This window comes from Halichoeres trimaculatus, unplaced genomic scaffold (genome assembly GCF_033239565.1).
Source record: "Halichoeres trimaculatus isolate MK-OKI-2021-1 unplaced genomic scaffold, fHalTri1.1 fHalTri1_scaffold_8, whole genome shotgun sequence".
Taxonomy (NCBI): domain Eukaryota; kingdom Metazoa; phylum Chordata; class Actinopteri; order Labriformes; family Labridae; genus Halichoeres; species Halichoeres trimaculatus.
Genome location: NW_027437186.1, coordinates 26,847,817 through 26,874,988, shown reverse-complemented (window position 1 = coordinate 26,874,988; position 27,172 = coordinate 26,847,817). Strand labels below are relative to the sequence as shown.

General features: G+C 41.1%; 1 protein-coding gene across 7 annotated transcripts in view; it reads left to right on the top strand.

Annotated features, from left to right (window-relative positions):
• Window positions 1–14,502, top strand: part of LOC141794758 (signal-induced proliferation-associated 1-like protein 2) — a 125,250-nt gene extending 110,748 nt beyond the window's left edge. For 4 of the 7 annotated variants that reach the window (XM_074675240.1, XM_074675238.1, XM_074675244.1 and 1 more), the window contains 5 exons: window positions 3,293–3,512; window positions 5,510–5,641; window positions 10,486–10,603; window positions 12,211–12,289; window positions 12,719–14,502. In XM_074675240.1, the coding sequence (XP_074531341.1) occupies window positions 3,293–3,512; window positions 5,510–5,641; window positions 10,486–10,603; window positions 12,211–12,289; window positions 12,719–12,865 (696 nt within the window). In that variant the 3' untranslated portion in view covers window positions 12,866–14,502. The remainder of the gene's footprint in view (window positions 1–3,292; window positions 3,513–5,509; window positions 5,642–10,485; window positions 10,604–12,210; window positions 12,290–12,718) is intronic. The other 3 variants (XM_074675241.1, XM_074675243.1, XM_074675242.1) reach the window with 3 other exon arrangements.
• Window positions 14,503–27,172: the final 12,670 nt, after the last annotated feature.

Below are 27,172 nucleotides of genomic sequence, written 5' to 3'. Positions count from 1 at the left end.
GTTTGCAGGATAACATAAATCATAACTTGAAGTCATGCACTGTGATAAAAAACATTTTGTGATGAGGATAATGTTTTATAACTCTATGAAAAATTATCTTGTACAATGTAAAACTGTTAAACATTACCATTTGCAGCTCAAATTTATATGCTACAAAAGGAGAGATGTTAGTCATGAGCAGGAAAAGAGACAAAGAGGAGCATCCTAGAAAACAGTTTGTGAGTTTCCAACTCTTTAAGAACCAATAAGACATCTGGTCAATAAAGTGCACTGGAAATTTAGCTGATGTTTATGTTTCAGAAATCAGCCAAACCATTACCTACTGCTAGTATCGTAAGCAGTTTTCAAAACAGGCAAAGTCAGGGTTAAAAGATTAATTTGGTTTTGTTGGCCTGTGCAGCTCACCTGGATGACACTTTGCACCTTTGCTTGTGCAGTTAGCTAAAAGTACAGCCAACATCAGTACATCTAAAACATGAAAGCCTGTGTTAGCTCTGCACTGAGACTTATTTCTTTACTTTGTTCCCACTGAGAAGGAAAAAGAAAGTTGCAGAAACTAAGGTGCAGAGTGCAGCTTGTTGGGTTCAAAGAGAAGTTTCCTCTTTGTTGTAATCTCATGTCTGATGACTGTAAAGATGCGCAAATCTAACGTGAAATTCGACACATCTGGTTCCACAGAGAGCATCCGGCTCTGCTCTGAGCTGCATGTTCTCAATCATGGGCTGGCACAGGCAGGAATCAAATTACAGTAATGACAGTGCTGGAAACATGAGTGATGTATTCCTCATTTAATGCCATCAGACTGCTTTAATCTGCTGAGTGATTAAACTGAACCCACCGCAAAGGTTAATGCCCAAGTCACTTCCTGTGGTCACCCGATGCTTGTGTGGGTGAGCAGGTGCTGGGAGATTTCCCTCGCTCGTTGCCATGTCCGCTGGGACGTCCTCTTACAGACAGGCTGCCTATTGTATGTGTGACGTAGAGGAAAGGCAGTTCGCAGCTTATTCTCCCTCTGTCGAGCGTCCTGTGGGAAGGAAGAAGGCGGCTGAATAGGTGGTTGTCCGACACATCCTCCCAAGTGGCACGTCAAAGGGTTTCAGTGCCGGTTGTTGTCTTTGTTCGGTGCAGGCGGCGAGGGGAAAAGTCGAGGAAATCAAGACAAATCTCAGAGGACGTGTCAGCGCTGCAGCGACTGATAAGAGCGTTTGTGTTGTGTGAAAGAATTCAAACATATTAGAGCTTAATCATAGAGAGGCCGGCTGCCAGCCTAGGTGGATTTACTCAAAAATAGTCCCTAATCCTGCAGGTTTGATAAATAAAACACCGTCTCTTTAATGTGCTCAGCAGGCTCACTTTAAATGTGCCAGGAAGTCTTCAGAGAGGGTTTGAAGCTGCAGATGAAATGAATAACACAGCTCTCTTGCAAACTGTTTCATTCACCGTGACTCCTGAGCTATTTTTACTTTACATAAGAGAGAAAGGAAAATCCTGCTTCGAGTTGTTTTGATCAACCTTACAAGGTCTGATCTTGTAAAGTTGGGTGGGAAAAGTGCAATAAGAGACGAGCTTGTTAAGTGTGTGAGAACATCTTTAAAGATGGTGTGGATGTTTGCGCGTCGGGATTTGTGGAGGATCCGTCTTTGAAATTGAGACAGGCTGGGTGTCGGCTCGCAAGGACACTAGTCAAGTATTGGTTGCAGCTGGAAGCCGAAGGTAGACATTAACCCATCTGGACGGCAGCCCGGCGTATCATTAGTGGTGTTTTTCATGTGACTCGTGCAATATTTACGCACCCTGAAAAGAACGGTGATGGATTGAATTGGTCTCTGTGGGTTTGTGTGTTTAAACAAGAGATCTTCTGTCAGAACTCAGATCTGAGCCGTGTGGTTGATGTCTGTGCAGAGGGGACATCCCCTCAGGATGATGCTGCTTTTAAACACTCAGCTTTGTGATTGCTCATCCTGACCCTGTGCAGCCTTTGACCTCTGTTTTAGCCTCAACACACACTCCTTGTATAACTGCATCAAACACACTTCACTGAACTTTGCATCCAGTGAACAAAATGTGAGGTGGACTGGGAATAAGAGATGTTTACATCAAATTGATCAGTGTCTTTCACAGCTACTTTTAGCTACTGTCTCTTTAAGAAACAGGGGTTCAGCTTTCTGGAACCCTCCTTCATTGTTCTAACACAACAGTCGTGGTTTCTCTGTAAAAAAAAATGACAATTTTGCCCTTTTAGGGGGAGTCAGCAACATGTGATGTCACAGCTTCAGCAAATCTCATGTTGATCCTGCTGAAATCCCATGTGACTTTTTGAACAAGCTTTTTAGTGAAGCCTGTAGTCTCATCCTGGGATAACTCCAAAACATATTAACCTGAATCTAAAACTATGCAATCATTGGGTATTGATATCCAACTATCTTACAGACTATTTATTAGTGAAATATTTTACGTCAATCTCAGCTCTCAGTTCGATAACTCTACATTCCTCACTGTTATTTCTTTCAATCTCAGTTGTCTTGCTCTCACTAATTCTCATCGCAATCACTCTCAGCTCTTTTCCTCTTGTTTCAGTGACTCTCAGCTTGTCGCTCTTAACTTGTTCATGCTTAGTCTCAGCTCTCAGCTAACTCACTCTTAGTTTTCTCATTCTCATCTCACTCATTCACAGTTTGCTTTTTCTCATCCTGCTCACTCTCAGTTTTCTCATTCTCATCTCTGTCATTCTCATCTCACTCACTTGGTTTGCTCATTCTCAGCTTTGTCACTCAACTTGCTCAGCTTTGCTCTCTCAACCCACTTCGGTCAATTTTGCTTCCTCACTCTCATCGCAATCACTCCCAGCTCTTTCACTTTTGTTTCAGTGACTTTAGTTTGTCATTCTCAGCTCATTTATGCTCAGCCCAGCTTTTTCAGTCTCATTTCCCTCGCCCTCAGCTTGCTCATTCTCATCTTGCGCACTCTTAGCTCATTTCCTCTGAACTTGCACACTCTCAGCTGTCTCATGCCCTGACCTCTGTCACCGCCTCCATGCACCCTGTCCCCCGTCTCTCACCCGTCTCCCTGCCAGACTCTCCAGCTGCGCCCTGTCCATCTGCATCTTCTTCTGAGCTCAGACTGTAATTGATTCCTGACACTGCTCCCTGATGTTCCTGTTGTGTAACCTGCTGCGTGGAGGAAAGGCAGCAGCAGCCGGGGTCGTGGAGTGTGTTTGGAGGTCATTCGCCTCCATCAACTGCATAACTGTGACTCTGTCCTGACGGATTGTCCTCCTCCTCTCTCCCCTCAGGTGTCAGCAATGGACAGCCTGTCACCACGGCGCTCTCTGTACCGGACGCTGTCAGACGAGAGCGTGTGCAGTAACCGTAAGGGATCATCCTACGCCAGCTCACACAGCTCCATGCTGGACCAGGCCATGCCAAACGACATCCTGTTCAGCACCACGCCTCCTTACCACAGCACGCTGCCACCACGCATGGTCCACAACCAGGGGGCATCCAACCTACGCAGTAAGTACTGACAGTTGAAATCTCGCTGGGCTAACCGAAGCAGAGGAACACCAGAAATAGGAGCAGGATGAGCTGGTTACGTCTGGTCTGAGTCACCGTAAAACAAACCGTCAGCTTTAAGAACAGCTGTTAACACCTGAACTGTGGTGTTTGAAAATTTGGATGAGATAATGTAATCCAAACTATGATCTGGGTCCACTAGCTAGGTGTTAACTAGGTCGGTCTTAACCTTAATCTTAGCTTCGCCTGATTCTTTCACTCAAACATACCTACCCTTAATAGAGGGTTTAATGAAGGTTTCTCAAAGATCTGGTGCTGTTTTTAGAACGGAGTGTTTTGATCAGTTTACAGACAGGTTTAGGGATTTCTGCAACATATGAATATGTAGAGGTTTGAAAATCTGCACACACTCAGTCTGAACATCTAGCATTGATAAACTTAGATAAACTTAGGCAAAAAATGGATGATCAACTCCACGAGATCTCAAAACCAATCGGTGCTAATTCAAGATACACCCTTTATATGGACTACAAAAGTATGTAACTAGAATGATTAAAAACAGCGCAACAAAATAATCACAGCGTTTCAAGTTGTTTATCATGAGTGCTAACTTATTTTGCTAGCCAAAAGTTGCCATGATTGAGAAACCCTTGACCATTTGTCGGGTTGCAAATAGATCGTAAATTGTTAACTTAAACCTACAGTATGTACAATTTTTTTTTCTAATTGCTTGGATTTGGCACCCCTGTGGACCAACTATGTGATGATTAGTCTTATTGAAGGCACTGGCAAACAGGAGAGGGTTGAAAAAAAGTAGATTTTCAGGTTCCAGATTGATCTCATCCAGATTAAGCTTCTCAAACATCCGTGCCCAGGTGTGATCGCATCCTACCTGACTCTCCTAAGCACTCCTAACTCACCCTGGTCTTATTAAAACCCTTCTCAGATAGTCTGATGTGGACTTTTTGGGCATTTTGTTCTTAGATTATCATTCATAGATGAGAGTCGGGACACTCAGGTGAAGAGCCCCTGGTGCCCCGCTGAGATCATCCGAAAAGGCGCAGAAACACACCTTGATGTAGCTGCTAATTGGACCTGAGTGAGGCAAGCAGCCTCTTCTGGACACCTGTCACTGTGGCGTCCTCTGAATATGTATCCACATTGAGACGTGACGTGTCTTCCTGCACCGCTGCAGCTCTGTAACATCTGTGACATGCTTATTTTTCCATCAGGAGAGTCACCGCGGCTGTCACACGTTATGTTTCATTCTCTCACTCGTCTCTGCCTGCCTTCCCTCTCCTCTCCGTCCCGCCTGTCTCATTTCCATACCGCTCCTCATCCGTCTCCTCACACAGAAAATGGCTTTTGGAAAGATGTTTCAGTCTTTAGCCTCCTCTGGCTGTCAGCCTGATGGATTCCCGATTGTTTTGAAGGGTAGTTGAGAACACAGGCGCCCTCCTTTTCTGACTGAATCGCTCCAATTTGGTAAACAGTGAATCACTCAGGCTCTGAGACGCTGGCTGCGTAAATTGAAAAGAGAGTGTCAGCATCACCTTGAGCTCTCTCTGTCTCCTCTCCACTCCTCCACTCATGCTTTCCTAAACGCCTCTCTGCAGAATGGGAGCTTGTTTACGGTGCTGGCTGTCTTTCAGGGATGACAGGGAGGCGGAGGCGGAGGGGAAGGAAAGACGGTATTGATTGAAACATGAAGACATTCACTTAGACAAGTCGTTTATCGCCTCTCAGACAGCGCCTGGCAAGGGTGATGCAGAGACGGTTATTTGCTGTCACTTACACAGACCTTAAAGTGATCAGTTTGCCATCTGCCGGAGGATTGGTTAGCTTAGGTGAAGGTCACTGAATATCCTCGCAGCATGACCAAACCCCGTCCCCCCCTTACGCCCCTGATGTCCTCCCCCGTCCTCTCCTGTCTGCTCCGACGGGTGACTCAGACATGAACTCAGGACACTGATCGGCGTGCCCGCCTGTCTCTGCAGATGAGTTTTGGTACTCTGACGGCTCCTTGGCGGACAGGTCCAAGTTCAGCGACCCGGGCCTCATGCCCCTCCCAGACACTGCCTCGGGCCTGGACTGGTCCCACCTGGTTGACGCAGCACGGGCCTTCGAAGGTAACCAGCCCGGCTGAAGCTGCTGACGCCTAGTGTAACCTCCCCTCCTCCTAGCTGCTTAGCGTGTTTGTGTGTGTGTGTCAATAATCCGCTAGCTGTAGCTTGCTTAGCTCGTAGGTCTGTGTGTGCTTTGTGTGTGCTTCTTCCCGTGTCTCCTTAGAGCTGTAGTAAGATCCTTTCTGTCCTCTGAGCCCCTTCTAACTCTCAGTTCTGACTTTCAGCCAGCTTTTACACTTTAGAGCCTTCAGGACAACACTCAGGGAGGTGTTAAAGTCCAGTTCAGACCAAAGAAAAGTAATCCATACATGATTAAATGTGTTAATTCCTCTAAATATAAAAGCATGAGTTTGTAGAAAGATGGAATCTATGAAATGCTATAAACTGCAGTTCTAAAAGTGTCCACTTGAGGTGCACAATTCCATTGAGCTCCATTGTTAAAAATGACCTTGTCTACACCAAAATTTAACATTTAAGGAAATTTTCTATTGTGCATCCTATACGATTATGGTAAGGTTAAATTTGAACAGCTTTATAAATGTTTGCCTAGAGATACACTTCTGATCTTTTTTTTTCTAAGGGTGAGTTAGCATAGTTATTTTGTTATTGACTTCAAAACATCTTTCAGAAACCAAAACTTGACATCACTGAGACTGAGTTTGTGTTTTCTTCCCCAGCTGAAAAATTGAAATTAATACAATTTAGTCAGAAACTGCAGTTCTCTGAGTGTCCACTGGGGTCTCCAGCAGTTAGTCAATCCCCGTAGAGATCCATGTTAAAAACTAAGCAAAGATCTTCTGTCCGCAGGAATAAAACTTGTTTACAGCCTTGTACAGAAACAGTTTGTCCCGAAATAGTTTATTTCTCTCTTTATGACACCTTTATAGGCTATTTTTTTCTACAACCTCAAATTTGGTGATACAAAGCCAAGAGTTTTCATAACTTTGCATGTAGCAATGCATTTTTGAGTTCGTTCATAGGAAAAAATCATATATTTCATAATTATAATGTTAATACTCAGGATTTTTCACAAACAGAAAACAACATATCTCTAAATTATGAGGCAGTACCAACAAAATGTAATACATCCCTGGCATTACAAAAACTAAACAGACCTACGCTCTGTAGAGATTTAGAAATGAAAGGGGAGCCCAAAGCTTCTGGGGACTGGCGGTCATAAAAGAAAATGGATATTATTCCTGATTACACAACTGGTTTGCTTTTAACTGATATTTGCGTAGCACATTTTGGAGCTTTGTAGCTGTTATCCTGGAGGCTAAAGGCTCACTTACCTCCACTTCTTTGCATACCTCTGGAAGTTAATTGATCTCAGTTAACTCTTACACGCTGCAATCATCCAACAGCTCAGAGTTGGCATTTTACCCAACAATTACCCCTTTTCACTTGCACAATGTTCCACTTACAAACATAATATTGGTTTCTTAGCATCACCAATGAACCATGATCTCATCTCGTTATGTTGGTTCAACACAGATTTTTGCAGTGAGGTGTGTTGCTGGAAGTTGCACGTCTGAGCTCATCTGGTCTGAACTGGACTTTGTGGCAATGTATGTCACTTTTAAACTCTCTGGCTGATAATCCATCACTCTGGAAATAGCCCACTTCAAAACGTTGGATGTCCTTCCTCATAAAAACGAGGAATAACTTGGTTTTTCCACTTAGCAGCTAAGTATAGACGTGTGTCAGCCTGTTCATGGTCAGTATCTCCATCTCTTTTCATCCCTCTCTCAGTTTCTGTACTTCTTTCACCCTCTCTTATGCCACTGTACTTCCATTCATCACGGAAACACGCCACAAGATTTTGTTCCACTTGAACTGCATCTGACCCCGAGACCAGCGAGCTAGCAGTGTAGCATGTGACCGTTCATTTGTTATAATTAATGAGTCCTCTGCAGAGCTCCTTCTTTGATACATCTGCTGCTGCTGCATGGCCCGGAGCAGATCGTTTAAAGAGGAGAAGTAGAGTCGGTGGAGATGATGCAGAGTCTGACTGGCAGCAAGAAGCCAGTTGTCACGGCAGACTGGCTGGCCCAGAAAAGCGCTGCGTAAACTGGGGCCCTGTTGCTGAGCAGAGAGTGGCTGCAGGCTGCTGAAATGACGTGTTTAACCCGCTCTGGATAGAGCCAGGGGAGAGAAAGAGAGGCTGCCAGAGATGTAGAGCATTTAAAGCATCCATAACCTTGTTCATGTGCATCCCGAGGGACTGTTTGCATTCAGGATGCATAAAGAGGGTGTGCATCTATAGAGGACCTGACCTTTTTTTATCAAAGAGGAGGGTTTAGTGCTCATTTTTGACCTTGTATTTACAGCACAAACATTTTATACTGATCTCAAGCAGGTGTCTTGCTTAATTTCACTGACTGTCTCTTTAAGAAACATCAAGGCACTACGGAACTCTGTATCCCATATTCCAACATTCTGAACATTCACTTTCATCAAGAATCAGACTTCTGTTCAATAATGTCAAATTTCGCCGCGACAGGCGGGGCTGTCCTTTTTGATAACCTGCATGCTTATTGAACTAGTTTTGGTTTACCTAAAGAGGAAACAACATTTTAACAATGATAACTGAGATGGATGCAGCTGTAGCTTTTTATGTTTCTTACATACTATGCCTGTTAATTGCATATGGTGTTCGTTTGTTGGGTTGCAGAACAGCGATCCAATTTATTATGGTCATCTATTTCCTTCTTTGGGCAGAATCCCGAGGAGTACCAAGACCTGCTGAATCCAACCGCAGTCAGATAGCAGTCGCAGTATCTACTTGCGTTTATCAAGTTACTCTCAGTCCGCTCTCGGTCTGACTAAGCTGTTTACATATGTTTGCACAGTCCGATCTCATGCTGACTAAGTCAGAGTCCAATTTCTTAAGCTTTAACGTACTGAGTGTCCGAAAAATACGTTGATTTGATGCAGAAGTATAAACCAGGCTGGAGTCTCTCAAGTCTTACCTCAGAGTTTGAAACTTCGCCCAGACTCATTTGTGATGTCAAACATTTAAACTTATTTCATAAAATATGAACACAGCATTACATGACCTCCATAAATTCCTGAAGTGTTTTTATTGTTCTTAAGGCATGAAGAAAAATGTTTTCAGTTTGGTTTCCAAATATTTGATTTTGTTCATGAAGTTACAGACATGCATCAGAGGGTTAAAAAGCTTAGCGACTATAAAATATACAACATTTAATTGTGTGATAATATGTTCAATTGTTTTTCAAAGCATAAAGAAATAATTATTCATGGAATCACCCCAAAAAATCAATCCATGTTTTCGTGAAATATACAGTTTGATGTTAAATGCCAGCATCTAACTCACTGGAGAGGACACGTCTGTAACTTTATGAACAAAATCAAAGATTTGAAGAGAAAAAAAAATGAAAACATTTTGTCATGTCCTGAGAAGAATAAAAACAATTGAGGGAAAAAAATCTTGACACCAGCTTTCTCATTTTATGCATCAGGGGGTTATAAAGGTCAGAGTTTCAACTTAAAGTATGAATTGAGAGCTTAAAGTCAGAATTCTACCTTTAATCCCAGAATCTCAACAAAAAGTTGGGCTTTCCAGATTAAAGTTAAACTCTAAGAAAATATTCTAAATTCTTATACCAAAGTCAAAATTCAAGAAAAAATAAATAAATTCTGACATTGATGGGAGAATTTGGAGATTGAAGTCAGAATTTAACTTTCTTTCTCAGGATTCTGCAGCGACAGATTGAACTCTGACTTAAATCTCAGATTTCTGAATTTGATGTCAGAACTTAAAGAACATGTAAGACAAAAAAATATTTTGTTGTGGCCCTAACCCTCCTTAAAAAGCATGCATGCAGCTTTAACAAACACCACCCAGCTTTTATGAATTATTAAATAAAGGAGATGAAATGAAAGATGAAAAAACAAATTAGGCTTTGATAAACTGGAGCAGATAAAGACTTCTGGTGCATCCTTCAGAACCTTCTTTTCTAATACTCTCTGTAAATAAATTCATCTCTGAAAGTTTGCTCCCACAGATTGCCTTGTTTTCCCTTCAGCTTAATCTGTTTTTGTTTGTGTTCAGCTGTTTGTCCACTCACTCTGGACATCAGCTCACGCTGAAATGACAAGCTGCTTCCCTGCTTTCCTCCAAGACTTTAATCTTCCTCACGCAGCCGCCGAATATGAGGAAAAAAACGCTCATTCATATGTAAATGAAAGCTTGGTCGCTCGCCTCGTCGGAACAAGAAACTCCGGGCTCCATCAGCTTTTGTCTTGGAGTGGATTAACTTTCATTTGGAGGCTAAATTAATGGACGGGTTTCCTTAATCTTTTCTATGAATATGCAGATTCCCTATCTCCTGTCTCACGCTGAGAGAGCAAAAGAGAGCATGGTGTCTAAAGAAAAAGAACATTACGCCTCCAAACCGAGCGGCCCCTGAGTGCACCGTGCCAAGTTTGGTTTTCCATGGGGCTTTGAGCAGGCTCAAGGGCCTGGTATGGAAAAACAAGCATGACTGCAGCCTCACAGCTCTGTGGGATCCAGACTGTTATGAGCCAAACAGCTGTCAGAGGGGCTGGGGGCGGGGCTTAGGAGAGACCCCCAAGGGACTGGCTCTATGTCTTCCAGACTTCAAACGTTTTGTTCAGCACCTTGTTCCTGATTGTCTGCAGACAGATTTTTCAGCATGAGACGATGCTTTTCTAACACACTAACCATGAATGAAGCTTCCCCATTTCGTCTGCTAAATGCCTGTTTCTCTCTTTTAGCTGCACGTAGTCACCATGAAACACCTTAAAGAAGCCAAAGACGAGCAGATTATTAACCCATGACATCTCCTGTTTGTCTGCAGACCAGCGCGTGGCCTCCTTCTGCACCATGACGGACATGCAGCGCGCCGAGGCTCTGCACATTTCCAGAGAGCTGACGAGACGGGTGGTGGAGGCAGAGGGAGCAGCACTGGAAGCAGAGTATGCTTTGCACACAAACACAGAAACACTCAACAGAGAACAACTGACAGCATCAAACTGAGCTGGAAAGAAAGAGTCTGTAGTTAGAAGCTTTATGTTTCTCTTTATGAGGCTGGAAACTTTTACACAAAAAAAAGGGCAACACAATTTGAAAGATAAGGTTGTGACTGACAAACTTGTATTTATTTCTCAACAAAAATAGCTGTTGTAGTCTTAACAGTTGTTTCCTTACTGAAAGTGCAAAGTTCTGCACAAAAGCAATGACAAAATACCAAACTGTGTTACATTTAAGACTATATTCCTGATTCTAATGAATAAAACTGAAAAGTTCAGACTTCATTATTCTTTGGAACATAGCTCTGAGGTCATAATTCTCAGAAGTACATTTCTGAAATAACAAACCTTAATAATGTCAGAGTCTGGGGGAAAAAAGTTCAGAAAAGAGTTCAGAAAAACTTACACCAGAGTTTTAAGATTTCTGTCTGAAGATGTCTTTTCCTCAAAACTATCACACAACTGTCAGTACACCAAAAAAGAAAGAACTCAGAAGAAGTCAAAAGTCAGAAACTTTAGAAGCAGAATTCTTGGATCAGAGTTAAATTTTTAAATTTTTCTTTTTTTTTCACTAAAATTTTACTTTAAAGGTAAAAATTTAACCTCCTGTTCGATTAAAAACCAAAATCAGATTTTTTTTTTGTTGAAGAATTCCGACTTCAGTATCAGAATACTGAGAAAAGGGTTAGGATTCTTTAAAATTCACACAAATTAAAAAAGTCATTTAATAGTCAAAACTTTGATTTTTAGAATTCTGACTCTTAAATAAAGTTCTGACTCAAATAATTCTTTGTACTTGTAATTAAATTCTGCTAACTTGTAACCTAAGTAATTTCTGTGGAAAAAAAACATTGGAATTTAGATTTTTTTTCTTTCAAAAACCTGACATGAGAGTCAGAAACAGATGGAAGGAAAATAAGCAGTCATAGTCAGAATGTTGATGTCTTTTCTCAAAATGTTGACACTTAAGTAGAATTCCTACTTTATAATACTTTTAGAACTGGAATTTAAAGTCAAAGATCTGTCAGAAAAGTGAGAAATCACTTTTTTTTCTTCTCAAAATTTCAATTCCAGAATCTTGAATTTCCCACAGTATGCACCCACTAACATGTGACCCATGTAAATGACCAAAACTCAAACCAGAACTAGAATGCAAGAACTCTTAAATCAAAATCTCACAATCTCAAGATTTAAGTTTAAGTTGATTTTAAGCGATCAGGTTCTGACTAAAAGGCTTTAAATTATTTTCTCACAAAATTCTAACATGAGTGTTCAGATGATGAGAAAAACAAAGTCTTTAATTCAAAATGTTTCTGCTGAATTCAGAATGTAGTCATTTTAAAACCAGATTTGTTTTCTCAAAATGTTGACACTGGAGTACTTTGAATTCTGACTTAGAAGCGGACGTGACTTAAAAAGGATCCTGAAGTTAAATATCTTCACCCTCACAGAAATAAAACTATGAGTCCTTGATCTCCTCTGTGTAAATTAATAAAGTGATTGCGTGATTGCTGTCTGGCTCTGAACTCTTCCTGTTTGTTGCTCTCGTACAGCAGCTCTCCGTCCACCCTGACGGGTAAAGTGAACCAGCTAGAGGTGATCCTCAGACAGCTGCAGCTGGACCTCCGAAAGGTGAGCCCACCGCAGACTAATCCTGATCAGCTGTTTGTCACTTCCTCCTTCTCTCCTCTCTGACGTTTGTGACACTGCTCAGAGCAGACACTGAGTAATGTTTACCCTGAGGTCTGTGTTACACAAACCCTCCACTTAATTCAATATCCTGCTTCCTTTCCTTATTGTTTCCTCCCTCCTCCTCCGCCCTCCTCCTTCCTCCATCTCCTCCTCTAATGTGCATAAAAAGGAGGAAATGCACTTTTATCAGCGCAGAGAAAAGGCTGCTTTGCCATGCTAATGCCTCCATTTACACGCTGCTGACGAAAGACGGATGTTCCTGTAATAGCCCGGCTTTTATCAACCTCTTCTTCTTCTGCATCCTTTAATTCTTCCTCCACGTCCTAGTGTTCACCGTGTGTGTATGTGTGTGTTTGTTTGTGTGTACAGGAGAAAGAGGACAAGGCCATGCTGCAGGAGGAGGTGCAGCACCTGAGACAGGACAACATGCGTCTGCAGGAGGAGAGCCAGACGGCGGCGGCTCAGCTCAGGAAGTTCACAGAGTGGTTCTTTCACTCCATTGACAAGAAACCCTGAGAGAGAGAAAGAAAGAGAAGGCCTTCTCCCTCCTTGGCGCCCACTCAAACTCGACTTAGACTCCCAGACGATCCAAACAAACCACGACTCTTAAGAAACGGCTCGGCTCAGGAGGCTACAGAGCAGAAACTGAAACCCCGATCTGGACCTGAGTTCTTGGATCCACTCCTGTCTGACCTGTTTTGGACATAAATGCTTTCTCCATCCCGGCAAACGAGACTCTTGGGAAGCCTCCTGATCTGCAGCGCTGGAGAGGAATGGAGCGCGGCGTCCCCCAGGGTGCCTGCATCAGACCCTGAGCTCTTCTTACAGTAGTGGAATGTAAAGCTCATTTACTGTAGTCAACATTTAATCTACCTACGTATGTCCCGTCAGTCTACTGAACTGTATACTCAGCTGTACTGTATCATACTGCGCACACTGTCACACAGCTGTTTCTGTGCAGAGCGGGCGGGCGGAGGAATGTACGGGACGAAATGAAGCGGTACTTACAGACCATCTACATGTGGCGCTTCTGAAACACACAGCAGGAGGTGAAATGAATGTAGCTCAACTCAGACCCTTTTCTTTCTGGATGCCTGCAACCCCAAACTCACAGTGATTCACGTTTTGACGCTCTGAGCAGTTTCTCCATCTATTGATTCCACTTTTGGTTCCCTGTGTTGTAACGTAGGGTCACATAGCAGTAACTTTTGGGTGTTTTTAACGGTGCTTTCCCTACTCACATACATTTGTTTGTTTGTTTGTTGGTAGTTTCCATTCACTGTCACGATGTCCTAGCAATAACAAAGTGGTAGTTTAAACTGTGTTGAAAAAAAAAAACAAAACGAAGTTAGCACAAACGTGAAGCGTTCCTGTGGCGAAGCGGTCGTACTTGACGTGTATTTATGAAACAGGAAGAGACTGTGCCTGAAACTCTCGGTTGTAAATGGATTGTTTCTCTCTGCTTTGATTTCTCTTTTTTAAACACATGCCTTGTCTGTGGCTCACTGATGTGTGTGAATGTGTGTGTGTGAGTGTATGTTTGTGTGTGAGTGTGTAGTTTATCACAGTGTTCTTATGCAGTGGTTTCTAGAGCATTAGAGCGGCGCCGGTGAACCACACTTACAATGCCAAATGTGTTAATTTGTGTACATACCTGCCACAGAAGTGTCTTGTATTTAACACTATTATTTAAGCTTATTTAACCTAAAGTTGTTTATTTTATTAAGGGTATTTCTTTCGTGCACTAAGGAGAGATACAGCTCTGTGTATGTTGTAAAGTGTGTAGCTTGCCAGGGCAACAAAACTATATATTTAAATATATAAATGATGATTTTTGGAGATTCCAACATTTGGATGCTGCTAGATTACAGTTTGCTGGTTTGTATGCTTTGAAAATGTCTCTCTCTGTAAACCGTCTCATCCCTGGTGGGAATGGTTGCTTTACTTGTTTTTGTTCTACTTTTTGTTCAGTTTTTTAAATAAATGTAGTTGGAAATAATCACATTTCTGCAAACCTGGTATTCCTGAGCAAAAATGTTTCTGGTTTCCAAGCTGGGTAGTCTTTTCACTAACTTTGGAGATTTTTGGAAGGTCAGGTTTGACATTATCTGACTGTTGAATCAAAACACACTGCTAATAAATACAGAAGTACTGCTGGAGCTAATAAACCTGACTCATCATTAAATGTTCAATGACATAACAATGTTAACTTTAGACTCAAGCATTTGAGAAAATACTTCAATATTTTTTCATCCAGGTGTGTACAACACATGGACCAAATTTGGAGGGTGTTTGAGGGCATGTTTGTTCAGATATGTACCCTGTTAATTGGCAGGTATCACAAACAATGAGAGATTCGATAGTTATTTGCTGGCTTCCAGTTGGGATGTCATTATGTTGATAAGAAAGGCTTCTGTAGGTGTTCACATGATAGTTATACTAACAGAAATTCATGCATTTAGTGGACTGGATTCCTCAAATTTTTCAGGGGTTGTTGGAGTCATCAGTGAAGTTAGGTGAGATTTGGAGAATGCTGCAATCTCCAAATATGTGATCTATCTGACCTCGAATTCATAATAAACTTAAGTTCCAATAGAGCCTTTACCAACCCTGCAGTCCAACTTGGGCCCGAATAGAAACTTTACTAATGAGTAAACAGGCTCTCGCATCCATTCACCCATTGGGGGATGTTGCAGCTGCCACAAATATAGACGAGTTGAGGACCCTGCAGCAAGCGTGCATGTGTCATTTTAACCACAGTTCTGCTATTGACCACTGGGCAGTTATCTAGTTATCAACTGCAGGAATGTTTATGAGGGCGCTTGAAGGAATCCGAATGACTTCAAGCATGATTTAAAGTGTTTATGGAGGTAATGCTGCGTTCCATTTGTACTCGGAACTAGGGAATCAAAGTTCAGCGTTCCGGTTGCCAAGTCTGAAAAACTTGACATAACAGATAAACATCAAATAATACTATATATACGTCTGATTTATTGCAACAAACATGAGTCGTAAATTTTGAAATACAAATAATATTACAGGAGCTTAATTACTGTTTACCCCTGAAGGCAGCATTTCCTACTCGGAGCTTGGGGGTAGTGTCTGACTTACAAGTTGGAAATTCCGCGGTACAGCTGGGCGTTCCCACTCAGAACTCAGAAATTCTGACTTCCAAGTACAAATGGAACGCACCAATAGCCCTTTTGGTCAAAAGCAGAACCACATTGACCCTATTATTAGGAATACCTATGTATAATGCAGGCCCATGGATTCAAGGGCCTTTTAATCCTAGTTTACAGTTTTCATCATGAGCTGTCTTTAACAAAAACCAACAAGATATGGGAATGATGTTGAAAATATTTAACTGGAATATGAAAAAACAATGTCTACGAAAACAGTTTCGTATCTTGACAAAACTAACAACCAAGAATCCTAGAAAAAAATGTACCCAGATTTTAGCTTAGCCTCCCAAAAACAAAAGGCATGAGGACGTTAACCTTCATGCTGCTGCAGCTACAACTGCTAAAGGTAGGTCCACCCTTCAAAGTAACTGTTTACCATTAAAAAAATCTTAAGACATAGCTGCTGTGTCTAACTCGTTTGGTAAAAAAGATTTTGTGGCGATCAGAAGCTCAGAGATGTTCTCACCACATCTGCCGTTGGTGTCTGTATTGCAGGACAGGATGTTCTTTGACTGCACACTGTCATTATTTCTTCACACTCAAGATACAACATGAGACAGACACAAATCTTTTTACCCCAGAGCCAGCAGGCAAAGGAAACAAGAGGGACTACTTTTTATGGATTGATTTGATATGAGGTGTGATCAGGTCGTCTCTGGTGTTACTAACAGGTTTTCTTTTAATCTGTGTTTTAATGTTCCTTTGATCTTTCAGCTGCAGTCTATTGTCCTTGTTGTTGTTGTTGTTTTTCATTCTGATGTGTCCTTGATGTTGACTCCTTTGATGTGACGTGTCATCAAGTTGTCACTATATTATTGAATATATATATTACTGTTGTTATGGAGTTTTGACCAATCAGAATCAAGTATGCTGCTCACAGCTGAAGGCCTCGAACCAGAGTTGTGGATGAAGTCCCTGGACAAACATTCATTCCTGTGTTGGAGTGTGTGGAGTGTGTGTTATGTTCTGGCCGGTATGCAGTGAGATGAGGCAGTTAATCTACATGTGTGCACTCACTGCCAGGGCAGCAGATGGGAGCTCACGTTGGCACAGGGCGAAAGTGCTTCAGATGGAGGAGGAATCCAGGGTGTGTTGTGGATGGAGGGTGAGCTCAGGAGTTTGAGCAGTACGAATCAATGCCAAATGGCTTTAGCATCAGGAGGATCTGGGCAGAGGTCGGGTCAGAAAACGCAATCCTATACTACAACGTCAGGTTTATTAGTCTTCAGAATCTGCTGACAGGCGGTTAAGTTAAACCTCATCCAATAAAGAAGTAATCTCTGCCTACCAGATGGAAGAGCTCACAATCAGGAGAGATGTATTGATTTCTAATATTTGAGCACGTCAGCGTTAAAAAATAAGAAACGCAGCTCTCTCTTCTCTGCTCAGGAGTGACGGTCATCTTTGGCTTCACTCTGAGCTCATCAGATGTAACAACGTGAGTGGGATTCAGTCGTCCACAGTCTCACAGCAGATGCTCCCCTGCTGTGAGTGCCACTTCGCTCAGGATCACGTTACCTACTGCAGGTTCAGAGTACCCAGAGCACAGCTGGCACTACTCAGAGGGAGGGGGCGCCATCGACTGTGTGGTGGGTCAATCTGTGGCACAATATCAAATATCACAACCAGCGTCATGAAGCAGCAGATGAGTTTACTTGGGTCTTCTGGATGAGTCCGACCTTTGGCTGGAAGGGAATTAGTCAGACATATCAGAAAATCTGCTTGTGCATTATTCAGTGTCTGCTGTTTGTAATCCTCCGCTCAATACCTTAAAGCCTCTGGAAACTCAGCTCAGGCTGGGAGAAACAATCCTGAAGTCTCAACACACATCCTCAAATTCAACCTTAATAAATGATTCACAAAAAAAAAAAAAAAAAAAAAAAAACAGAAAACATGGATTTAAAGAAAAAAAAAATCCAAGCAGCAACTTTTTGATCAAGTCTAAGCTCTAAGTGTTAAAAACTGCAGTTCCTTGAGCAACCACTGGAGGCTATCTGCAGAAACAGCAGAAACCACATACACACCCATTCAAAAAGATGATCTTTACAGCAAAAAAAACACGTCTACAGACTGGGTCAAAACATAATTTCATTCTGAACATATTATTTCTCTATACTGGAGTAAAATTTATTTTATAACTCTTTGTTTTTAAGATATTAAACTTGCAAGTTTTTTTTTCCATATAAGGGCATGACTGAATTGGCTGGACTGTAACGAACCCTGGTTCAGTCTTGCATTTCTCAGTATCATAAACAAATAGGTTACATTACAGAGGCTAACTCCATGTTTTATACAGACAATGGAACTCACAAAACGTTGAAGAACATGTCAGCAGGCTCTGCCTGAAAAATGTGTTTTGCATGTAACTTTTTTGGAGATACACTGATTTATTTACAAGTACATTCAATATTGCACTTGCAGTGAGTCATAATTACAAGTAAAATTGGAGTGGGATGATCTGTCCAGTAGATTCATAATACTTGAGTGATGACTATCAAATTTCCACTGAATAAATTCCAGGACAAACTGACCTCTGTGCATCACAGGTTTACAAAATCTTACAGTAGCACAAATGTACAAAGATTTGACTTCAAAGTATATTTCTTACTTAAAATTTCTTGACAATTTGACTTAAATTTCAGACACAATAAATATCATAATTCTAGCTTTGGCATCTGATTCAGGAAAATATGTAAAACAAAACAAAAAAATGTAAAGAAATTATTTTCTTTTTTTGAATTGATGTGGATCTGTGTGGTTTCAGGTGCTTCTGCAGCCAGCCTCTAGTGGACACTCTAGGAAGTGCAGTTCTTAGCAGCACTTCAGGATTGGCTTCATATATTTAAACTCTGGAACTTGTGGCTTGGTTTATGTGCTTACATGCTTACAATAGTCATGCATAACCCAGATTGAGTTTAACAATAGTTTTCAGTTTCAGTTTACACAAGGTTGATGTTAAAATAAAGTTTGTGCTTGTGCTTGCGTGTTTTTAAATACTTCTACCTTTTGGTGGAAGACAGAAAACGTAAAACTGGAGTAAGCGTCAGTTTTATTTTATCTTAATTTCCCTGCACAGATTTTGAGTTCAACCTCTTTAATTCAGTGTTGGACCTCTTGAAAAGGATGAAATTCAACAGGGTTGCAGCCTCTGGTTGTGAAAACCTCCACAGTGTTTTGTGCCTGCAAGGTGTAACGGCAGGATTATCTGGCTCACCTGGACTGCTTATCTGTGCAGCTCATCTCTCTTCTGCAGGCGCTTTGAAATTCCCTCTCTCACAGGGGAGCTGCTTCTCTTACAGAAACACAAAGAAAGAGGCGAGGAGGAGAGAAAGGAGGAGATGGAGGAGGGGTAAAAAGAGAAACCTACAGAGAGTCATCTCTCTCCTCCATCTGCCTCCTAGCTCCCCATGGGCCGTCACTATCTGCCAGTCAAGTCACAGGTGACCACGCTCTTGGCTGAACCTCGTGAAAGGCGACATTTCAGGAGCCACTTGCCTTCTCTCTGGCTTTATTTGGTATCAGAAAAAGGTAAAAAGAGGAAAAAATCATCCTCAGAAAGGTCATCGCTCACAGGAAAGCTGGAGACAACCTCAGCAGAGCTGACGCCGGGGATACAAAGGAGGCTCACGTCTTGTATTCTCTGCATGTCGTTTTGCTGCCAAATTAGATAAAGAGACGGGAACAAACAGATAAGACGGGCGCTGAATTATCTTTATTTGCTGAGATGTCCTTGTCTGTCGTCCTTTCAGCCTCCAGGTCCCAAGATCGATTCTCAATCGGCTGCTTCCAGGGCAAACAGAGGAGGCTTTCAAGGCGCAGGGCGGGTGGTCAAGTGGGTGGCGGGTGGGTGGTAGTTATGAGGCGTTCACACCCAGGTCTCTGTGCTGACTTTCCCTTTCTTTTATTGATGGTATTGATTATGTAAAGCTGCGTTTGTCTGTGTGTCTGAGTGGAGGGTTGTCTCAAAGGGTCATGGGAATATTGATGTCTGCGAGGTGAGAGGGATGGGGTGAACAAACAACCCCCACTGACCCATCATCAGCAATAAAAGCTTAACTGGAGGAGGAATCGATCTTCTGTGAAAAAGGAGACACAGAGACACCAGAAGGTCAAGCGAAAAATAGGTTGAGCCTTTCTTGTTGGCACGGCAAGTTCAGGAAGGAGACGCCTTTCACCCTCAACCTGACAGAAATTTGACGGAGTTTATGCTGAGTCCAGAAACAGGAAGTAAAACCAAACCTGACAACACCGGGTAAGAAATCTGCTTCTCAGAAGTGTCCAAATTTCTTCTGATCAAAAGGCTTCTATCTTATCCTTCGTCTAAAAGAGCAAATGTCTTGGTCTGACCTATTCCACTGATATGAAAATGAAATAAATGTCATATCCAAAGGTCATTCCTTCACTACATCTCTTCTACATGAGATAACACCTGAATGAGAGTGCAGAGGCGCCAGGCTACACTAGCTGTTTGCTGCCAGATGGTGACAGTAACACTTGTATTCCACTGGATCTGTATTTGGTACGTCTCCATTCCGTCACAGCATCATCATAAATCTCAGACCAACAACGAATCAACCAGCACAGAGCGGATTATTTCAGAGGGACAGGAAGTCAGACACAGAAACAGCATAGAAACATAAGATGAACAGGTCAGAGGTTTTCACAAGGACAATCATTCCTTGGGCAGAAAGAGTGGGAAACCCTAAGTTGAGTGGAGACGGACTATACACAGATCTGGTGGAAGTTCAGCATGAGGATGCAATTTTCAAGCATCCTTTGTGATTGATCCATGGAAGTATATCCAAACAATTATTAACCGCTTGTAAATTATACAAATGTCAATTTTTCCCACAACAAAAACACAAAGTGGGTCACTTTTCCCCCGTTCAATAAGCAATGCTTCTGTGACAAGTACCCTACCCCCTGGTATTCCCTGTGGTGCCGGGCTATCACCATTAGCTCATACATCTTACTGTACAAAGATCTTACATTCCCCATAACAATGGATGAAAAGACAGGTTGATGTTGCCTCTTCTTAGCTCACACTGTGGTTTCTTGCTGACATCACTTGAAATAGCTGCACCTTAATGCTTAGTTAAAAGGCTCAGGTTCTGGATAATTTAGGGATAACTTTGTTCTTCTTGACACAAAGTGCAGTTACTTTGATTGGTTTGTTGCATCAAACTTTGGTAAAGTGTAAAAACATGCAGTGGTGTTGATAATGTCCATCATGGTTCACTGTAGAGAGCAGGAAGATAGTGTGTCCAAAGGTATTAAGGGGAACACAATGTATAACTTTGCTGTCAATTGAGTTCCTCTCCCTTACATAACATTTCATCAGATGCATGTGCTACTATTTTGTCTGTTTAATGTTAACTAGATTTACCTGTTTGATACCAAATTTTAGATGCATCAAAGGTTAAAACTGGTGATGAATATTCATGCTAACCAAACCAACATGTAGCTATGAATGAAATCCCCTAAGCCTTCACTGAATCATAGATTAAAAAGACTTTCATTCATAAATAACTGAAAGCAACAACAGTGCCTAAAAGTCTCTGGTGTTGTTTTTGATACAGAGACCATCCTGTGATCTCCACCTGAAGGATTTCTGTCTTTCTGACGTCTCACTCCCTCACAGAGACCTGAATCAGGGATTAGAGTCTCCCGCTCCTCCTGCCAGATGGTGACATTTATATCTTATTCAGAGTGTCAACTAAAATGATAAACGTTAATCTATGAGGCCTAATAAAACAGGAAAAGACGGAGGTTTTGATTTGTGGTTTTAATTAGTCTGCTTAATGGCAGGACTTTATGTTCGCTAGGAGAAATGAGGCAAACACTGAATGTTGGTATTTTCCTGAATAGTTCATTAAACGGTTCAATAAGTACAAATTAATGCACATTTTCTCCTCACAGTGACAGCTCGCTGTTTACGACGGGGGAGCAAAGATCCCCCATTACTCCACATTATCTTAACACAACGCTAAATATAATATAACAAAGGGTGATAGTTTCCTTTAGAAAGATGGAATCATGATCTTTATTAACTTTACAAAGACCATTTTGAATCTGACTGCTTTGAAATATTAAAATACACAACTGAGATTTGTCAAAGGCCCCATTTAATGCACAAAAGAGGACTTTTTTCACCTATACATTCATCTTTTTGTTGTTCTCCAGAGCAGGTAGAAGCTAAAAGAACGAAAAGGTTGGGAAAACAGCTTCAAGGAGTGATTTCAATTTGGGCCTGTGGAAATGCAAATTAACCCTTTACTGCCTGAATTATTAACATTTTATAAGAAAAAATATTTTTGCGTGTTTTGCATTCTTACAGATGTTGAGGGGAGACTATTAATTTGAATATAGCACACACAATAGTTATAACTAAGTCACCTACCTAACTAAATTATATGCATAGATATGAGGAGTTCCCCCTTTGGCCAATATATTGGGACATGGTGTATTTGATACGATCCTTGGTAAGTGTGGAATATGAATCAATAGGCAATAACAGCATATAAAGGTCATTTCAGCTGCACAAGACTTGAAGGAGTATGTCGCAAATTCATGACTACAGGCATCAAGGGGTTAAAACCACTCCCTCTCCTCAAGCAATTACTGTTGCACTGTTGTTGCTTGCCCAGATGTCAAACATTAGAGGCAGACACACTCATAGTTCTGTTGTTGGTTGCAAAAAACAAACAACATTAATTTCTGTACTTAGTTCTGTCTATGTGACAAACTCTAGCTGAAACAAATGAAGCCAACACAGAAGTGTAATAAAATGCACTTCATTGAGTGTCCACTTGTGGCTGTCTACAAAAACACTAGAAACCACACACACACCCATTCAAAGAGCTGATCTTTACAGCAGAAATAAACATGTTTACATTCTGGTTCAAAACATGATTACAGTCAGATTAGATCATGACTCTCCACCACATTTCTCTATTACTGGCCATAAAAGTTATTCAACTCACAAGTTGTGCCCATATAAGGGTGTATCAGCTTTGACTGACAGGTGAGCAGGTGGGGGAACAGAAGTTAGATTACCTTTTGTAGGATATTTTAATGTTGTCGGACCAAATAAACCTTTTTGGACTATGAACACATGCCATCAAATTCTCATAAATACAAATTTTTCTATTTTTAAAGTTATCTTTGAATTTGTTTTTGTCTTTCAGTGGGTATTGCATGGTTGAAAGTGACACTATCAGCAACTGCAATAAGGACCACAGCCTCTGTACATGGGGTGCATCCAAACCACTCAAGACATTCATATTTTATAGATTCAAAGCCAAGTTTGTCAGAAAAAATGTCTACTTCAACACAGAATTTTACAAAAAATACTGCTATATGAAAAAAAAAAAAAAACTCACCCATTCTCATTCTGAGGTACTTAACTTCCGGTTCCTAGGTGTGTTTCCAGTTCCCCTGACTACCTTCATGTGTCTCACCTGTGTCTGGTTAACTGCACTCTACTGATGTGTTTGACTTAAGTGTTTCCCTCCTTTCTGTGCCACAGTTTCAGCTTTCTCCACCGCGTTTTTGGTCTCACTTTTTGCCTCTCATTCTGGGTACAGATGACTTCTTGATGCTTTCTACTGATGTGGACTTTGACAATTAACTTGTGTCTGGAGTGCGTTTGAATCTTTCTTCAAGATTCTGAAAACCATATCAGCCCCGCCCACTTTAATCATTGTATAGATAATAAGGTTAATGAAGCTAAGGTTGTCAGCGTTTTTTTTTTTTTTTGGCAAACTAATCACACCTTTGTATCTTAGACAATAAAGATGTTTTTTTTCGAAGAAACGTTTCAAATGAATAACTTGATAAATTTGGCTCTATAATTCATTTGTGTAAGTCACTAAATTTCCTGAATTTCCCTTTGGGATAAGTTAAGTATTTTTCATGTCATTTCATTTCATTTTTCTAAAGACAGATATATGAATAAAGATTGAGTCACATCAACACTCACTTCCTGTCTCAGCTGACCTCTAACTCTGACAATTATCATCTATTGATCACATCGACAATCAATAATGTAAAAAACACAGAAGCTGGATGTATCTGCATGAACTGAGCTCTAAATCTGAACGACCTCTAAAGCTCCATCCTACAGGCATGCTATGTGTGTGTGTGTGTGTGTGTGTGTGTGTGTGTGTGTGTGTGTGTGTGTGTGTGTGTGTGTGCGTGTGATTTACTGACTTATTGTGTTTCTCTTTGTTCCCTGGTGTGACATAACACTTTGACAAGTGCTGGGCGCTCCACCCGGTGTAATTTATGTGTGTAATAAGTGCAAAGCTCTGGTGATCTATACGTCAAGGATGAGCCAGTCAGCTCTCAGTCTGCCGCTCTCAGAGGAACAAACACACACACACACACACACACACACACACACACACACACACACACACACACACACACACACACACACACACACACACACACACACACACACACACACACACACACAGGCCCACCGCTGCTGCAACTATTTCTCTACACCTTCATTTATTACACACACACACACACACACACACACACACACACACACACACACAATCACACACACACACACACACACACACACACACACACACTGGGCAGGCTCATTCAAAAGCAATATACTGTGAAGCAAGCCGTCATTTTTGAAATCTAACACTACCAGAGTGTTTAGGAAACAACAAGTAATATTATTAAAAATGTAAAATGATGTAAAAATTAAAGTGTAAGATTTTCAAACCATATCTCCACCAAGCTGCTGCAAAAATAAAAGAAAATTATGATTACAATTTTAATCTTGTATAATTTGACTTAATTCTAGTAATGTTTTAAGATAAAGTCGAAATGTCACTACATCAAAGACGGAAAGTTGCCCTGTTAAAGCTGTGCAGATACCAGATAAAAGTTGTAAAGTTGCTAGATTCAGGTTGTAAAAATAAGAGATTAAAGTCATAAGACCTCAATATTAAATTGTAAAATAACCAGATTAGAGGTGTAAATTTCCTGAATTGAAGTCATAAGGTTGGGTGATTAAATTTATAGTCAACTGGTTAAAGTTGTATTGCTGCCAGACTAAAGTAATAAAACTCCCAGATTGTAGTCTTAAAGTTTGGAGGAAGTTCGTAATTTTGGACATGTAAAGTTGTAAAGTTGTCAAAATAAAACGGTAAAACTGCCAAATCTAAGCCATGAAGTCAGAAGACTGAATTCATGAGGTTGCCAGATAACAGTTCAAAGATTGCCTGATAAAAGTTCTTAAATTTCCAGTCTGAAGTGTTGAAATGGCTACATTTATGTCATAAAAATGCCAGATAAAATTTGCTAGGTTGCCAGATTTAAGCGATAAAGTTAGGATGAGAGTTGTTAAATTTGCCCTATTAAAGACATAAAATGGGGGACCAAAGTCATGGGGTTGCCAGATTAAAGTTGGAATGTTGTCGGTTTGAAATCAATCGTTGCCAAATAGAGACGTAAAGTTGCCAAATTTAAGTCATAAAGTTGAGAGACTTATGTTGAAAAGTTGCTTGAATAAACTTAAAAAGTTACTTGATTACAGTAGCAAAGTTGTCAGATAACATCTGTGTGATTGCCCGATAAAGGTTGTAAGGTTGCCAGATTGAAGTAAAAAAAAAAAAAAGCCAGATTAATGTCATACAGTTGCCAGATGAAAGCTGATAGATTGCAAGACTAAAGATGTTTGTTGAACAGAGCGCTATGAAATGGGGCTAGAGTCTCCGAGACAGAACTGTTCCCTTAGTCTCAGAGTTTTGGCCCTCTTGCTGTTGCTCTCCATACAGACTGTTTCTCTCCTGCAGACATAATCAGACCCAAAATTTGGAGAACATTCAGTGAGTGCTTTTCTCCAGCTTGGTTGCTGAAACTCTCAGCTGTAAATGCCTTTCCAGTGTTTGATGTTCAGTGGTTGTAAGACAAAGCTTTTGTACAAAGACTTGAAGCAGCAAAGCCTCTGAGATATCCTGATACAAGCGTCAGAGCAGAGAAGGATAGAGAGGGTTTACAGATGAATATTTTCCTCGTCTCTCCTTTTTAGAGCTCATCAACAAAGCCAGGTACAATCTGCACCTCTCCGTCTCTCTTCTGCAGCCTGTCTGAGTGTTATTCAGTCTCCAGCCAGGAAAAAAAACATGCTCCCTTTTTTCAGCACCTGCTTTGCTGCAGCTCGCGGTTACTGTAATTGTGCCCTTTCTCATGCAGCCTCTTATCATCAGCCTCTATCTGCACACCATGTGACGCTGCAAATGGGCCAGAGAGAAGAAAGTGACTGTAAGAGCAAAGCAGAGCAGCTGTAAGAGCTCAGACCGCAACATCTGCAAAGGAGCGAGGTCAGGTTTCCTTCACACCACCCACAATGCAAAGCTGCATGTTGTTAGAGGTTTGACGACCAGAGGCTGAAATATGTCACTGCTGCGTCTCATTTTACTGTTTACATGGAGCAAAAAACAGACTCCAGAGTTTGTTTTTGCTTTTTTCCTGAGTTTGCATGTCTGAGTGTTGAGCTGACAGTTTGAGATTACTCACCACCACTGAAGAAATATTTGTGTGTGTGTGTGTGTGTGTGTGTGTGTGTGTGTGTGTGTGTGTGTGTGTGTGTGTGTGTGTGTGTGTGTGTGTGTGTGTGTGTGTGAGTGTGTGTTTGCCATCAACCGTCTACCTGTCAGTCTCTTCTGCTGTGTTGTGCAGCTTCTGCAAACATCCAACGTTCAAGCAGCAGACGGGCTGATGGAGCCTCCAAACAGGCTGTTTGTTCAGAGTAGAAACTTTCTCTTGCTGTAGCTTTTAATACCTGGATTTTATGCAAGTTTCTTTATGAATAATGTGTTTATGTTTGCAGAGAGGTAAAAGGAGGAAACCAGGATGTGCTGTCACTGGAATTCAGCCCAAGACTTCTGCTCTGCTTGTCCTCTCTTGTTGTCAGATGTTGAGTCAAGTTAACTTTTGTTTTCTCCTGCAGCTGCATTAAGAGGATTGTGTTTTCGTCTTGCACTGGATGCTTTCTCCTCTGGATTTCTGGGTCTGATTACTTTTGTGGTCTACCCCCAAACTGAAACTACAGCTTTGACAAACCAGAATGCAACACAGCTTTAACTCTGGTCTGTTTGTGTTTGAAACTCTGACAGCTCTTTGACGTTAAAGTTTCAGTCGTGTCAGTTAAACGTCAGACTAATCCACTGTTAAGAGTTACAACACTTCCTGTTTTGGTTTTCTTATCTTATCAAGGTGCAGTAATCTCTTGATGAAAGAATTAACTGTCAACCTATGAGGTGGTGTAGTATATGTACATTTAAATACAACTAGAGGTCAGTTTTTTTTAAGTCCAAATTCTGGAGTTCTACAATCAGAGTTGAATTCTATCAAAAGATAGAATTCTAAAATTTTGAAATTACAGTAAGATTTCATAAGAAAATCCAACATTAAAGTCAGAATTAAAGAGCTTTGGAATTTAAGTCAGAATTCCAGAATTGTACAATCGAATTCAATTAAAGTCTGAAAATTCCTATTTTTCGAGATAATTATCAACTTTTTCCATAAAATTTTAGATTAAAACCATAACCCTAGAATTCTAAAATCAAAGTTGAGTTCTAAAGTTAGAATTCTAGAATTTTGAGATTAT